Raw genomic sequence first — 16,030 nt, 5'->3', positions numbered from 1 at the left:
TATAATTACATGGTTTATTAGTAAAAAAAAAAGGTTAATTAATAAAGCACACAGCATATCAGGGAATTGTGTTGAACCAATTATTTTAATTAATTTTGTAAGGTTTCCTGCACAGTTATAAAAGACCCTTAACCTCTTTCAATTTATGTAACCAGTTAATTTACATAACTAGATACATGTAAAAGTAGATTTATACACATAATGAGTTGGTAAGTGTGACTTAGCCTTGTTTCTATCCATTAGCTCAATAAACCATGTAATATCAAGCGAAAATATTCTAATGCTAACAGTTCCAAATGCTAAATATCACTAAAGCATTTTCTTCAAATGCCAAAGTGTAGCCTCAAACAATAGAATATTCAATCATTGTCAAAATGTGGCCTTGCAGTTCTGCACACATTACACAGGGAAAATACTCAAAATATCATTGAGGATTTTTTTTTACAGATCAGTTGATAATATTGTAGTAAATCTACCCCATTGTGTTAAAGAGATGCAGGATACATATGCTTTCTAAAGATCTTGACTTACAACTTGTAATGATAGTCTTGACATACTACCACTCAGATCATCTTCCATGTATAAAATTACTCCTATCCTTTAAAAGACAATATGTTTAAAAAATTTAAAAAGATAAAAATATTTTCCCCCAAAAATTTAATTTTATCTTTTTTCCCTTTGATTAGGTTTAAAATGCAGCAGAAGGTTAAATATTTTTATAATATCACTATTATATTGCACCACATTTTTCCATTAAAACATTACAGTTGAGAAACGTTTAGGGTTCGTGTTTGTTTTTTTAATTAGTACCTTTGTATTTGACACTGTCAGTAGCTCACTCCATCAGCATTCATACATGTTGTGTATTCACTTACCTTGCTGTTGTTGAAATTAGTCAGTACACTTGACTGGAATATTTCCTGCTAATACAACAGTAATATATGGCCAACATCTCAAAATTATTACTAAAATGCTATTCGAATGACCTAAAATTCATTCATTCGATTCAGATCATTTGTGTAGTGATTTAATTAACGTATTCTCAGATACTTTATTTAAAAGCTAATGTTGATATTTCTCTATATTTTAGTTTACATTGTAAAAGGCAGTAAAGCAGTAAATGAATACATTTCAGGAGACTTAAGATGCATTATGGGATTAGCTTTTCTAGGGTACATCCGGATTAATGCCAGTTATCATTTTTCTGTTTAAGTTTTCAATCTGCATGAAAAAGATTATAGCTTAGTAATTCCAAGTACTGTATTAACCGTAGCTTATCGGTAATATGGTTCATGTTTGCGTTAAATACTTTTTCATGTTCACTTTCAATGATCCCTATCCATGGTATATTGCAAATCTATGGTTAAAATTTAGAGATGCCGTAGCAGAATTGGTGAATATGAGTTTCTGTATATATATATATATATATATTTCTTTGCTCCTATGGTTAAGTAAGATAGTTGGAATTTTTCAGGATTTTTATAATATGACTTAACTAGCTATTTAATTATGAAGTTTTTAATACTCGTAGAGTACAGAATACATAAAATATTTCTATATTTTGTATTTCAAAAAAATATATTGTCATGCTTTAAGATGCATAATTTACATCAGTTATTATATTATTAATGCAATATTAATTAATTATGCAGTAGAATAAAAGTAGTGCTTCTATAAATGATATAGAGATGAGAATTCATTATCATATTTGGTATGTTTGTAAATGAAAGTATGAAGGTAGAGCAGTTATGGCGCTTATATATAGGGTTAGGGTAGATTTTGATCCAAACTATAAGCCATTTTAAACTATTCAGTCAACCTAACAATGCTGTTCATTTTTCTTAGGACAAGACCAGTGCCCTGAGTCTAAGTAATGTCGCAGGGGTGTTTTATATCCTCGTTGGAGGTCTGGGACTAGCCATGATGGTGGCTTTGATAGAATTCTGCTACAAATCACGAGCAGAATCAAAAAGAATGAAACTTACAAAGAATGCACAAAACTTTAAACCTCCTCCTGCAGCCAGCACCCAGAATTATGCTACATACAGAGAAGGTTATAATGTCTACGGAACAGAAAGCGTTAAAATTTAAGGGTATGGTTTGTGACAAGCTTTTCTTAATGGAATATAGTAAAAACTTTACATTGCTAGAACATTGGGTCAATGAATGTTCTTAGCCTTGGTTAGGCTGTATGCCATTACCAGTCTAGTTTACCGTTATTGTCACCAGAAAGTTCTATTCAATAAGAATTGCAATTTCTGAGAATTAATTTTGAGTCCAGCATCAGGTGCTAAACAAATCTATTTTATTAGTGTCATAATTTAAAATCCAGATTATGCCAGAAATACTAGTTTCACAAACAGGGCAGCTCACCACAACTGTATTCTTAACATCCCTGGTGCTCCAGCCTCATTAGGCATGAACATAAATCTGAACTGAAGAACAAGTTAACACTGAAAGCTGTAACAAGCTAGTATTTCTAAACTGGAAAAAAAAGCTGTCACTCCCTCATCCAGGATAAATTCTTTACTCAAAGTCTGTGTGCAAAGACAACATTAAAAGTAGATATCAACACATTAAAAGTAGATATCAAAATACTGATGCATTTTGGAATAAAGCCATGATTAAGAAATTTTATTCTGAAATGCATCAGATGATTTGATATCTACTTTCAATGTTGCTCTTGCACATGGACTTTGAATCAATAACTTATCCTGGACAACGTATTGACAACTATTTCTTCAGTTCAGAAATATTAGCTAACGTGTTACAGCTTACATGTTTCCACTGTATCCATGTTCTACTCATAGCAATGGTCCATGTTCTTACCCAAAGCAATGGCCCATAAACTTAATTATTTTCTATGATTAAGAGTGCGGATATCCTCAAAACATGTAATCTGTACCAAGCTAGTGCTTCATGCACCTTAAATGTTAAATTAAGTTACTAACAAAATAGTATTTTTTTATCTTCCATTTTGAATTCAACAATTCATTTTCTGAAGTTGTAATTCAAGCCATTGCCAGAGCTTGGATTTTCAATTTTTAGGTTTTGGTGAGTTGTATGCAAACCTACTAATTTTATCAAGTTTTATTTGCCATTTCTGAAATGTCTGTAATGTAGGACTATATTTAATGCAAATGAAAATATTGTGCAAACCGATGTCAGGATATTTATAATAATTATGGCAGTTTTCTCTATAGCTACTAAGCATAGGTAGGCTGATACTTCCTGTTTTGTAGAGATCACTTTTCAGCCATTATCTTATTATCATAAAGGGCAAGACTGCAATGAAAATAATCACTGATACGTAGATAAAATGGCCTTCATCATTCACAATAGGTGATGGTCAGAGTTCACCTCCTCCCCTTCCCTGCACATGATCTCTGCACATATCAAAGAGCATGCCTAGGACACATTCACACAGACATCAATGAACATCTCCAGTTTATTATGTGTTCCGGTCTGAACACCTCATACACACACAGCTCTGCTCCATACACCTCGTACACACACACACACGGCTCTGCTACATCCACACTATAAACAACTCCGACCCCACACATAAGCTTACCATCTAGCACCATGACAGAACAGCAGAGTCCTGCAATACACGGAGGCCCCTGATCATGTGACTCCTGACTCCTCCCCTCCTGTGACCTCATCACAGGTCCTGAGCAAGCTTCAGTGACTCAGTGTGACTGAGAGGCCCTCCCCCTCCATCCTCTCTTCCTGGTCCAGCGTCTGCCACCCGTCACCTCACCGCAGACCACAGCAGTGACAGCCGGCTGGACAGCAGCATAATATATGCTAGCAGGTGAGGAGGGGGGCCCGTTTAACTGTCATATCACATGCGTGCAGCAGAGCGGGCCCCCTGCTTCTCCTGTTAGCAGTAATACTGCCGCCGGCTGTCATTCACCTCATTGCTTTGTATGCCCGTCGGGTGCCCCCTCCCGGTCTGGGCCCCTGTGCGGTTGCACAGGTTGAACAGGCAGTATGTCCGCCCATGGAAAGAAGTGCATCTTCTGTAAATGTCAAAAGTTTTTTTTACTTTTAAATTTCTCTCTTGAATCTGGTTTATTCTAAGAATACAAAAAAATCCATCTTATTTAGTCTCTTCGAATGGCAAAAATATGTTCACGCATTCTGAGCGCAATGTAAAATATATGCACCTGGTATTTTGCAGATAACCATCTAGATGAGCCAAGTCACGAGGTGAGATTATGAGAATGAGGCTTCCTCCTACATCCTGACCACCTGAGCCAGATAAACTCTTTTCTTGGTGTCGGGAATGACACAAACTGCTGATGGTGCAAAGAACTTTTACTAGAAAGAACAGATTTCTTTTCCTTCAGTGCCTTATGGAACATTCTGAGTCTCACAACAATGCAAACTATCACAGAAATGCTATTGCTTTGCTTGAAAAACAAAACTTTAACTGGCCACAAGTCGAGAATCTTGTGTAAGAAAATGTACTCATGTAAAGTTCTTTAAAAGCCATCGATTATTAGCACTCTACGGAGCCTCAGATGCTCTATATGCATTTTTAAAGGTGCATTCACTCTTTCTTGTATTAATCGAATACAGTCACTCACTCAGTACCATATTGTCTTGTCTCCATTGTAATGTTCATGTATCTTTCACTAAAACTGCACAGATTGCTGGGTAAATAAGACCTACTATGTCATATAAATTAGGAATGAAAGCTTTAGATTAACATGGTCTATTTATTGAAAGACTGACTAGAGGATAGCAATGGCAAAAGATAGACACCATAGTGACCCCATGGCAGTCCCTAAAAACATGAAAAGTTGTTGCTGTTGTGAAAAGGGCAGTTTATGTGTCTAAAATTTATTTCAATGTATATGTAGAGTGAATGCACTTTTAAATTCACAAGTGTTTTATTATACGTATTATTGTTAGTAATGCTGTTGTATGTTCTGAACAGCATTCTGTTAGCCTGGTAACTAACAGAGTCTTTTGGGTTCTTCCTAATGCTAAGATGTATACATGATATGGTAAAAAAAAAATCATCATCTATTCTCATACAAATACATGGATGTGGAATTCAGGGGTACATGAAAAAAACAGCCACAATTGTTTCAGGTTATATATACATATATTTTTATACCTAAAATCTAAGTAGCCACACAAATTAGAGGTTATTTGATTACTCTCCACAACTTTTATTTGGTATACTAGATGACACCTATGTATCAAGCTTGTATAAGAACTAAAATTGAGTATATAAATTTATTACATTTAGATATCATGTTGTCTATTGTTATAATGGTACACAATGTGGTAAACATGGCAAATAGAGGAAAGATATGTTAATGCTAGCTATGTATCTATTAATGTACAATGCTAGTCCTCTTAAGCAGGAACATGAAATTCCTTATAAATTATAAAGTAAAAAAAACATGTTTCAAGGGGTTACCTAATCATAGCAAACCTCTTAAATGTGTAAGCCAGCTTGTGGGATTCAACCAACTATCTACAACTGCCTGAAAGTGAGATAGTAAAAAAGTGAGAGGTTTGACTATTGATTTCCGCTATGGCAGAAATGTATTATTATATAGCTGTTATTCAAATTAATAGCATCCTATACAATAGCATGACCCTCTAAGTCAGAATTGGGCTCTTATCCATGTTTGGTCATAGAAGGACATCTGATAAGGGCAACTCTATAGGGGTTATGGACCCTAATAGATTGACATATCCTCTTTATGTCTTCTCAGTTTAATACCCAAATTGTTCAAGTTTTGAAATAAAATTGTAGTAAATGGGAATATACAGAACCCATACTTGTATATTTAGGCCAACACAGAAGTGCAGCATGTAGGTCTTTGGTAAGAGAACATATAAATTAATTGGTCTAAAAACATACTTAACAGACAATTCCTAAATAGATGTTCACATATATAATTCAAAATCTAATTTTACCATCATTGTATAATTTATGTTTCATTATTGGCTATATCAAAAAAATGATTTAAGTTCTGAACACTGTTTTGGCCAAATACAAATGATAAATCTATGGCAACAATCATTGCTTGTAAAATTAAAAAAATAATAATTAATAGGTTCCAATGTTAATCCCTAAACATATACAGTATACAAAATTTGAAAGCAAATATGCAGTCAGTAGAACATGCTCCTGCCAAAATACAGACCACGCAAAACATACTGTACTGAGCCGCAGAGCTGTAAGATCCCAAGAGTTAAAGTAGCAAACCTGGATACATTGACATGAGATGAAAATGTGTCAGTCCTGATCTCAAATTGCTTTGACCCTTGTGTGTTCTGTAAAATGTGCAATCCAATACAATATTACTTTAAGCTCTAGGTAAAATGCTCTATCAAAGTGTTATATATAAAGTAAAATAGCACAGTGAAATGATTGCTTCGGAATATATTTTTTGCTCTTAGTTGCCACCAGTGTGAAAAAAAAGTTTAACATTCTACACAAGTTTTTAAATAGACAAAAATGCCCCATTGCTTGACAGAGAAAGGTTCTCTGCTGTAAAAAAAAATGGCAAAACTAATTGGGCAGCACAGTCCACAGGTACACTTTTCACAGATTCTACACTAAATTAAAACTCAGATGCCCAAGTGAGGTAAGGAAAATAATAGGCCATAATAAAGCAATGTGCCCAATTGTGTCATAAAAGATCCTTATATGCAAATTGCCTCTTCAAAGAGGAAGAGGAATTGAACTCTAGTGCCAAATATTGAAAGTAGCAATTCTAAAAGTCAATATGGAACCTTTAATGAGTCTTACCACATGACACAACAGACATGGTATTTCAGGGTGCTACCTCTCATCAGTGCAAAGCCTGAGATCTGATTTGGTTATATGAAAAGCTTCTGACTAGGACTTCAGAGAGGAAGAGGTAATTTGCATATTTAATTTCCCAGAGAAGCATAGCATGGCTTATAAGCCTCCTTACACTGGCATGCCAGGCATGTTACTCTCCACAAAGAGAAAAGTTACTCTTTAAATCCCAAGAAAACCTTGTTACTCTTACAAAAAAGTATGTGCACAAGAAAATTAATATATTAAAGCATTATTTCTTCTTGTTTCCTGACTTAAATATTTATATCAAAATGTAAATTAACTATCAAAATGTAAATTAACTACAAAAAAGAAATGCCTACTTTCCCCATTCTTTGCCCAGTACACTCTATCGCTGCAGGGATTGATATCCATCGGCATACTTTTATTTATTACTTAAATGAAAAAAATTCCTATGCTCCCTTTGCCCACAAACATACATTTTTTTTAAAGAGGACATCTGACTTTTTTATTTTTGCATGCAGAAAAAAATTAATTAAAAATATCACATTGTTACACAGGCATGCATCTCTCAGTCTCAATAGACATGATTGTTCAGCTTTTCTCCACTTATTACATCTTTCCTGAAGGCTTTATATGCCTGAAACGGAAAATAGCCCCAAGCAAACAACAAAAATCATTGGAGGATAAAACTTAAAGCAAAGAAAGGGAAAATGAATATTTAGCTGGTAGTAGATAAAATAATTTTTCTCTAGAAATTCAGTTACATTTTTATTTTGATGATACCTAGCGCATAATATCAAATTAATATATTAAAGATGCATGATTCTTTAACTTTCTTCAATAATGTATTCCTAATAAGACAATTTTAAAAAGTTTATTTTTTTTAAATTTTATTTTATATATATATATATTTTCAAAGAAATTAAAAATGTATAAAATTTGACAAAAGCCAAGCTGTGATTACAAGAAATAGACGTAAGCGATGCTATTTCTTGTGTAAAGTGCAGATTTGTATCTGAGACAGCCCAATTCCTTATATCTTAATACTGTTCTGCCAGATTAATGCAGGACCCATGTTAAAATAGTTTACCTAAACATATTAAAGAGGTTATCTATTACATGGACAACCCCTTCTTAAATGTCCCCAGGGTAAAATAACTTGTACTAATCTTTTCCACCAGCACAATTCTAGCGATGTCAGCACCAATTCTGCCGGTGCTTGTGTGACAATGTTATTAGTGATGAGCAAATGTGCTCGGACAAGGTCTTATCCAACCATGCTCGGGGGCTAACCGCGTATCTTCGGCGTGCTAAAAAAGTATATTCGAGTTTCTGCGGTTGCATGGTTCGCGGCTGTTACACAGCCACAATACATGCAACAGCGGGAACTCAAATACATTTTTCGATCATGCCGTAGAAACTTGGTTAGCACATTAACGTGTTCAGATAGGACCTTACCTGAGCACGTTCGCTCCTCACTAAAACATATGCCACGCAAGTGCTGTAGTCAATTAGTGAACGCTGACAGACTGCTACCTTTGCTATTTTGTCAGAGCAGACATATGATCTCTGGAATTTTGATCAGCAGCAACTAATGAGCAGTCACTGATGGACTGCAGTGCTCATTTAACATAATAATGAGACCCAGGGCCAAGATCACTGCTGAAATAGTGCAGGTGGGGGAGGTGAGTATAAGTTTTTTCTAATTTATTGAAGTACTTAGGAATTTAAGAGGGAGTTGTCCAAGTCGTTGATATCCGCTTTATCATTTATAAAAAAAATTTGCAAAGAGCTTCTTTGCCATTTATACCAATGTTTAACAATGATTTATTTACATCGTCTAAATTATAATCTTTAAAAAAAAAATCTGTTAATCTACATGGGTTACCAAGACAAAGTAGTGTTTTCAATTTAGTGAGATGGATTTTGTAGTAATCTATATAAATCATCCAACTAAAAAGATACAGTTGAAAATTTTAAATTGACAAACAATTAAAAATCAATGAGAAAAAAAGTCTATTTTTATATTTCTATATACCTAACCAAAATACCTTGTCTTCCAGTTTTAAGACACAATGCAAGTCATAAAATCATGTCAGCATTACTCTAATGGAACATTTAGAATATAGAACAATTTTCACATATTACAATCTTGCTCCTTCAGGTTATGCTTGTAAATTATGTAAGATCGGCTGTTCTGAAAGGTGTTCTTGTGTTAGTCTTTCAAAAACATTTCTGTTTTCAATTCTCATAAAATAGGTCTACAGTTCAAGCCTAATTAACTTCTTACATAGATAAGTAATATAATAGAGGTATTATTAAAAAATAAGTATCGAATTCTATTAGCTAAAGAGCGCATATGGCTCAGAAATACAAAACAATCATTGCTTAATTATAATTATCTAATGTTTAAGTATTTAAATTCTGCAGTGATGAATTTCCAACAAGCCACCTTGGTTTGGTCTGAAAATGTAATCAAGAACTAGGTCAGTTAACGTAATTTATGCCTTGGTAAAATAAAGGCCCATCTAAAGCTTTGATCCCTGTCCTGTGGGCTCACAATCTAATTTTTTTTTTCAAAAGGACTAGGACTCATTTTTAGGAAGCAAATCAATCAGAATGTGTTTGTAGAATGGGGTAAACCCACTCAAATACAGGGATGATATAAATATCTCATATATAAGTATTTAAATTTGGGTTATTTTTCCAATGTTGTTAAGCCATTCTATATTTCATGTTTCAGACATTTGGTGTTATTTTTCTGTTTAAATTGTTTTCCATCGATTCTTCAAGTTGCGCATTTGCCTTAGGCTTCGTTTGAGAATCTCAGATCTTAGTAGTTTATTAACCTCTAGTTGGCTTCATAGTATCAACTTATTCTGCAGTAATGAACAGATATCGGCTTTACGCCATTGTCAGCGACTTAGGTATGGGACTATCTGAGTTTTGACTTGAATTGTCAACAAGCCATCTTGGTTTAGTCAGAAAACATAACACAGGACTAGAACAGTTGACTTAATTTCTGCCTGGGTAAAATGAAGGCCTTTCTAAAGGTTTGCTCCCTGTCCTTAATGGGCCTAAAATCGAATTTTCCCTCAAAAAGACTAGTACCAATTTTTTGAGAAACAAATTAATTAGTATGTGTTTCTAGAATGGGGGAAGCTCACTCAAATACAGGGATGATCTAGATATAGATGTGGTCACATTTTAACCCAGGGCCCCAGCACTAACCACCAAGCCACAATGCTCTCCATTATATTTTAGCTATCTTTAGAACTAGGGAGAACTCCAAACTTAACCCATCGCACATCAGCAACACATAGACATTTCATCAAATTACATTGTAACTGTCTTGTAATGAAAATGCGGATATGTAATGTACTTTATTTCCACAAATATACCGTATATATATTAAGACTAGCCTTTTCAAACCTTCTCAGCCGGAAACAAGTGGAAGAATATTGTATTGTGGGTGGGCAGCTAAATATGGAGGCCGGCAGAGAAATGGAACTCTCTTAAAATGGAACTGTGATTTTTTTCAAAGTCTTAATGCTATTAATATCCCATTGTGGGAAAAAAAAATGCTGTGCAGAAAATACTAAAAACATGTTTTTTCCTAGATGTTATTTAACTCTTTCTGTGATAGAGAAGCCAGTACTTATGACCTTGAGGCAGCATCTGTCAAGGAAAGTGTTAAAAATATAAGTACGTTTATGAATGAAACATTGATTTTTAAGAGTGTGAGCTTCATACCGAAGCAGGGATGTTCGGTATTTTTTAATGGAGACAATGCATGTAAAAATTACTGATTGCTTACATTTTCCTGCTCTAACTGCAACAATTCAGCAGTAGAACATTTGGGATATATATAAATATATATATTTTCTTTGTATTTTAATGTTTAATTTTGTTTTGTTTGAACTTCCTTTTTTAAACTGCAGATTGGTGAGCAGTACAAATGCCAAGCAAACTTATGGCTGAAAAGAGATATAACTGCATGTGTGGACAGATTACTGAGCCTCATTTTAATGAGGCATGTATAAAGTTTTAATACATTTTGTAAATAAAGTGTAAAGAAAATGGATTTTTTAAGTTGGCATTGGTTGTCATTTTATATGGGACATGCAAAAGCGATAGTTTCATGTATATAATTGAACATTTCTTTACATAATCTTCAGAGACAAATTAAAAAAAATGTTTCCCTCTGGCTTATGGTATGACTAATAAAAGTCTTCCTAATTAGTCATTCTGCTGTATATTGAGGATTTACGGCTAGGCAAAGACAGCACTGGCCATTAGTCACCTTCAAGATAGCATGCATCAGCTTGGTTTATAACAGCTCTTTTTGTAATTGTGTAATTTAAAAAGTATATAATTGATTTGCTTTACAGTGCGAACATTAAACCTGTGAAAATATACTCAGTTACTCAAGATAGTGTGGATAAAGAATTAATGTGGTTTTCTGAGATTTAAAAATATGGGGATATTGGCACAAAAGCAAAAAAAGATAAAATGTGCATTGTACCTTTCATAACTTAAAGATTCAGTTCTTGACCACCCGTTTCATGTATCCCCCGCTGCTCCTGCTACACATCCATGTGTGCTGACTAGTGTTGAGCGATACCTTCCGATATTTGAAAGTATCGGTATTGGATGGTATCGGCCGATACCGGCAAAATATCGGATCTCGCCGATACCGATACCCGATACCAATACAAGTCAATGGGACACAAATATCGGAATGTATCCTGGATGGTTCCCAGGGTCTGAAGGAGAGGAAACTCTCCTTCAGGCCCTGGGATCCATATTAATGTAAAAAATAAAGAATAAAAATAAAAAATATGGCTACATTCACCCCTCCGAAGGACCCTGGCTGTCACCACTGCAAGCGTCCGCCTCCGTTCCTGAGAATTGCAGAGAGTGAAGGACCTTCGATGACGTCGCGGTCCGCTCATATGACCGCTCACCTGACCGTGACGTCATAGAAGGTGCTTCATTCACTACATTCTCAGGAACGGAGGCGGACGCTTGCAATGGTGACAGCCAGGGTCCTTCGGAGGGGTGAGTATAGCCATATTTTTTATTTTTATTCTTTATTTTTTACATTAGTATGGATCCCAGGGCCTGAAGGAGAGTTTCCTCTCCTCCAGACCCTGGGAACCATACGTACCGCACATTCCGATTCCGATTTCCGATATCACAAAAATATCGGAACTCGGTATCGGAATTCCGATACAGCAAATATCGGCCGATACCTGATACTTGCAGTATCGGAATGCTCTACACTAGTGCTGACTTCTCCCAGAAGAAACCACCCAACTGTCAAGGGTAGTGAGGATCTAGAAAAAAGAGTGACATAACAGGCAAGCGGATTCAACATTGTAAGCATACTGTACAGTTTTCACTTTTTAATTTTTAGCTTAGTGTTATGTTAGTGTACCAACATTCGGGAAATAGGTAAAGTGCAAAAAACTACTACTGACCCTGCCGGTTCCTGTACAGGCTAGAGATCCTGACCTTACAGTCCCTAGTGGATCCTGCATGAGCTGAGATAGCCCTAACCACAGTCTAGAACCAGGTTTTTGCTCCCCATGTCTAATGTATTATCGATATGGTGAAATTGTGAGAAGCTTGGCATGGTTGCCATGAGGAGTAGCGATCACACACTAAATGAAACCTCCTCTTCTACCAATTATGTAGCCAACTCCATTGTCAATTTTTTCCCCTCATAATGCAATCTTGTGCTTTTAATAATACCATATTTTTTCTTAAATAGTATGAATCCCTTAAAGGAAATCTGTCATCAGTATTAGGCCATCTAATCAGATGGTTGCATAATGTAGAGACAAAAACCCTGTTTCCAGTGATGTCTCACTTACTGGACAGTAGGTTGTAGTTTTGATATCATTTAGTAAACTTTCTGCCATGTAGTCCTCCACATCCATGAGCTGTTGATTATCCTGTCACAACCACTGATTAACAGTTTTATGCCTATGCACAGTTTACACAGAAAGTTGTCAATCAGTGGTGTGACTAGGGTTATACAGAGTTCAGTATTTAGAGAATTGGTAGATGTGCAGCAGAAAAAATAGTGATTTAATCAAAAATACAGTATGCACTCCAGTAAGTGATTCATCGCTGGACTCATGGTCTCTGCACCTACATCATGCTGCTCTTAGATGGGGTAGCGAAAAGTGGTGACAGATAGAGTTGAGCGACCTTGACCTTTTTAGAGTCGAGCCGGGTTTCGCGAAACCCGACTATCTCAAAAGTCGGGTCGAGTGAAATCGGCCGATTATGACGTAAAGTCGGGATCGACCGAAACACGAAACCCAATGCAAGTCAATGGGGCAGCATAGTCGGCAGTGAGTGGGGGCCAGGAAAACACCTAGAGTGCCCATTTTAATGTCAAAACCATCCATTCTTCTTAATGAAGCTTGTCAAGCGTAATTTACCTTATAATAATTGGAAGGCATTTGAAATTGGGGGTCATTTGGCTAAAGTTGTGGTGGGTCGGGCTGGTTCAAGTAATTAGTGGGCCCAGGAAATCTGGACCACATCACGGCAGTGGAGCAGGGAGAGGTAAGTATTTCAACTTTGCAAGTGCTGTGAACCTGAGCAAGCAGGGGGGCCCACTCGTTGGCATTGGCACTGGCACAGGGCCCCTCAAAGTACAGCGGTGTGTTTGCACGGCGGGGGCACCTCCCACCGGCAGCAACACTTTTGCGTACTATGAGAGGCCCTGTGCCAGTGACGTCGCCAACTAGTATTCCTCCCCCCACCTGATGAAGGAACCTGCACTTTCATCTGCACCTTCCTCTTTGTCCCCGTGTAAGGTGGTATGGTATGCGGAAAGAGGAACCTGACTTTCAGCAGGGTCACAATGTTGTTGTGTAGCGTGCATGGGGAATGTTGCGTTATGGGTCAATGTACCAGCAGACTCATCTATCACTGGCTGGGCAATGGGCAGGATGAGGAGGAAACACAGATATAGGCCCAAAGAATAAAGTTGGCTAAATGCAGTTCAAAATTGGTAACACAGGAATAACCAGGGGGCATTGCAGTGGAGGACAACTGGAATGAGAGGCTGACACAGAGAGTAGGCCCAAATCAGTAAGTAGTCGAAATGCAGTTCAAAATTGGCAACCGTAGTAAACAGGCGGCACAGCTTTGTTCAGTGGAGGTGAACAGCAAGGAGTGGCAGACACCGATAGTAGGCCCCAACCCAACTAGTAGGCCAAATGCAGTCTAACATTAACAACTACTTAACGAGCGCCTGAAAACGGAATTTCAGGACAGGAAACCAGGAGAACAGCAAGGAGCGGCAGACACTGTTAGTAGGCCCCAAACCAACTAGTACGCCAAATGCAGTTGTTCCATTTAACCACAATTTAACGAGAGCCTGAAGATAGAAGCTCAGGAAAGGCAACCTGGAGAACACCTTGGAGTGGAACACACCATCTCTCTCCACCCGATACCCATTTTGTAGGCCTAATGCAGTGTAGTTTTCTACAACTACTAAACGAGAGTCGGAAGACCGAAGCAATGGCAAGGAAACCTGGGGAACACCTTGGAGTGTAACACACCATCTCTCTCCACCCAATACCCATTTTGTAGGCCTAATGCAGTGTAGTTTTCTACAACTACTAAACGAGAGTCGGAAGATCGAAGCAATGGCGAGGAAACCTGGAGAACACCTTGGAGTGTAACACACCATCTCTCTCCACCCCATAGCCAATTTGGAGGCGTAATGCAGTGTAGTTTCCAACAACTACTAAACGAGAGCATTAAGATCGAAGCTCTGGAAAGGCAACCTGGAGAACACCTTGGAGTGTAACACACCATCTCTCTCCACCCTATACCCATTTTGTAGGCCTAATGCAGTGTAGTTTTCTGCAACTACTGAACGAGAGTCGGAAGACCGAAGCAATGGCAAGGAAACCTGGGGAACACCTTGGAGTGTAACACACCATCTCTCTCCACCCGATACCCATTTTGTAGGCCTAATGCAGTGTAGTTTTCTACAACTACTAAACGAGAGTCGGAAGACCGAAGCAATGGCAAGGAAACCTGGGGAACACCTTGGAGTGTAACACACCATCTCTCTCCACCCGATACCCATTTTGTAGGCCTAATGCAGTGTAGTTTTCTACAACTACTAAACGAGAGTCTGAAGACCGAAGCAATGGCAAGGAAACCTGGGGAACACCTTGGAGTGTAACACACCATCTCTCTCCACCCGATACCCGTTTTGTAGGCCTAATGCAGTGTAGTTTTCTACAACTACTGAACGAGAGTCGGAAGACTGAAGCAATGGCAAGGAAACCTGGGGAACACCTTGGAGTGTAACACACCATCTCTCTCCACCCGATACCCATTTTGTAGGCCTAATGCAGTGTAGTTTTGTACAACTACTAAACGAGAGTCGGAAGACCGAAGCAATGGCAAGGAAACCTGGGGAACACCTTGGAGTGTAACACACCATCTCTCTCCACCCCATACCCAATTTGTAGGCCTAATGCAGCCTACTTTCCGACAACTACTAAACGAGAGCATGAAGATCGAAGCTCAGGAAAGGCAACCTGGGGAACACCTTGGAGTGTAACACACCCTCTCTCTACACCACGGAAGGGCTGATTCTTAGGAAGGAAGGCTGTCGGAAAGAAGCAGGGCGCGTCCGAGGGTGATTATATTCTTATTAGGTATATACTCACCCTCGGACGCGCCCTGCTTCTTTATTTGTAATGAATGTTTATTTGCAATGTGGTTTTGACTTACTCTATTTTTTTGGTAAATAATGATTTTATTATTTTCATTGTTTTGCATCTTCTTGGCAATAATATAAAGAAGACGCGACAGGACAACACTCGGTGGATGCCATATCTGTGTTTTAAATTGAAAAAAACTTTCAGTTAACTACTTGCAGGAGAAAGTTATTGTAGCTGGTGGCCATTTTTAGTACTGTACCAGATTTTTGTTGTATGTGTTTGTTTTTAATGTTAAAATGTCTGCATTTGATATCTCTCCAGTATTTTCTTTTTTATAAGCAAAATACTTATTTTTATATTTTCTGATGTTGGTTCAAGGGGTACACGGGCAGCAGTAGACAGGTCAGTGGAGGCCTAGTGGAAGGAGGGACCGCAGACAGGCTTTGAAGGCCTAACATAATAAATTGGGCTGGCTGTAGGCAATTTAAAATTGGTTCCAGGGGAACACGGGCAGCAGTGG

The 16,030-nt window shown here is 37.4% G+C and overlaps 1 protein-coding gene across 3 annotated transcripts in view; it reads left to right on the top strand.

The window, feature by feature from the left end:
* GRIA3 (glutamate ionotropic receptor AMPA type subunit 3) overlaps positions 1 to 7,321 on the top strand; it is a 512,289-nt gene extending 504,968 nt beyond the window's left edge. Inside the window, exons 15-16 of one of the 3 annotated variants that reach the window (XM_069747185.1) lie at positions 1,846 to 2,093; positions 4,187 to 7,321. In XM_069747185.1, coding sequence (XP_069603286.1) covers positions 1,846 to 2,091 — 246 coding nt within the window. In that variant the 3' untranslated portion in view covers positions 2,092 to 2,093; positions 4,187 to 7,321. Of the gene's footprint in view, positions 1 to 1,845; positions 2,094 to 4,186 lie in introns of those variants that run through there. The other 2 variants (XM_069747184.1, XR_011317998.1) reach the window with 2 other exon arrangements.
* Positions 7,322 to 16,030: the final 8,709 nt, after the last annotated feature.

The sequence above is a fragment of the Ranitomeya imitator genome, chromosome 2 (assembly GCF_032444005.1).
Source record: "Ranitomeya imitator isolate aRanImi1 chromosome 2, aRanImi1.pri, whole genome shotgun sequence".
NCBI lineage: Eukaryota > Metazoa > Chordata > Amphibia > Anura > Dendrobatidae > Ranitomeya > Ranitomeya imitator.
This window is presented reverse-complemented; position numbering and strand designations above follow the sequence as displayed.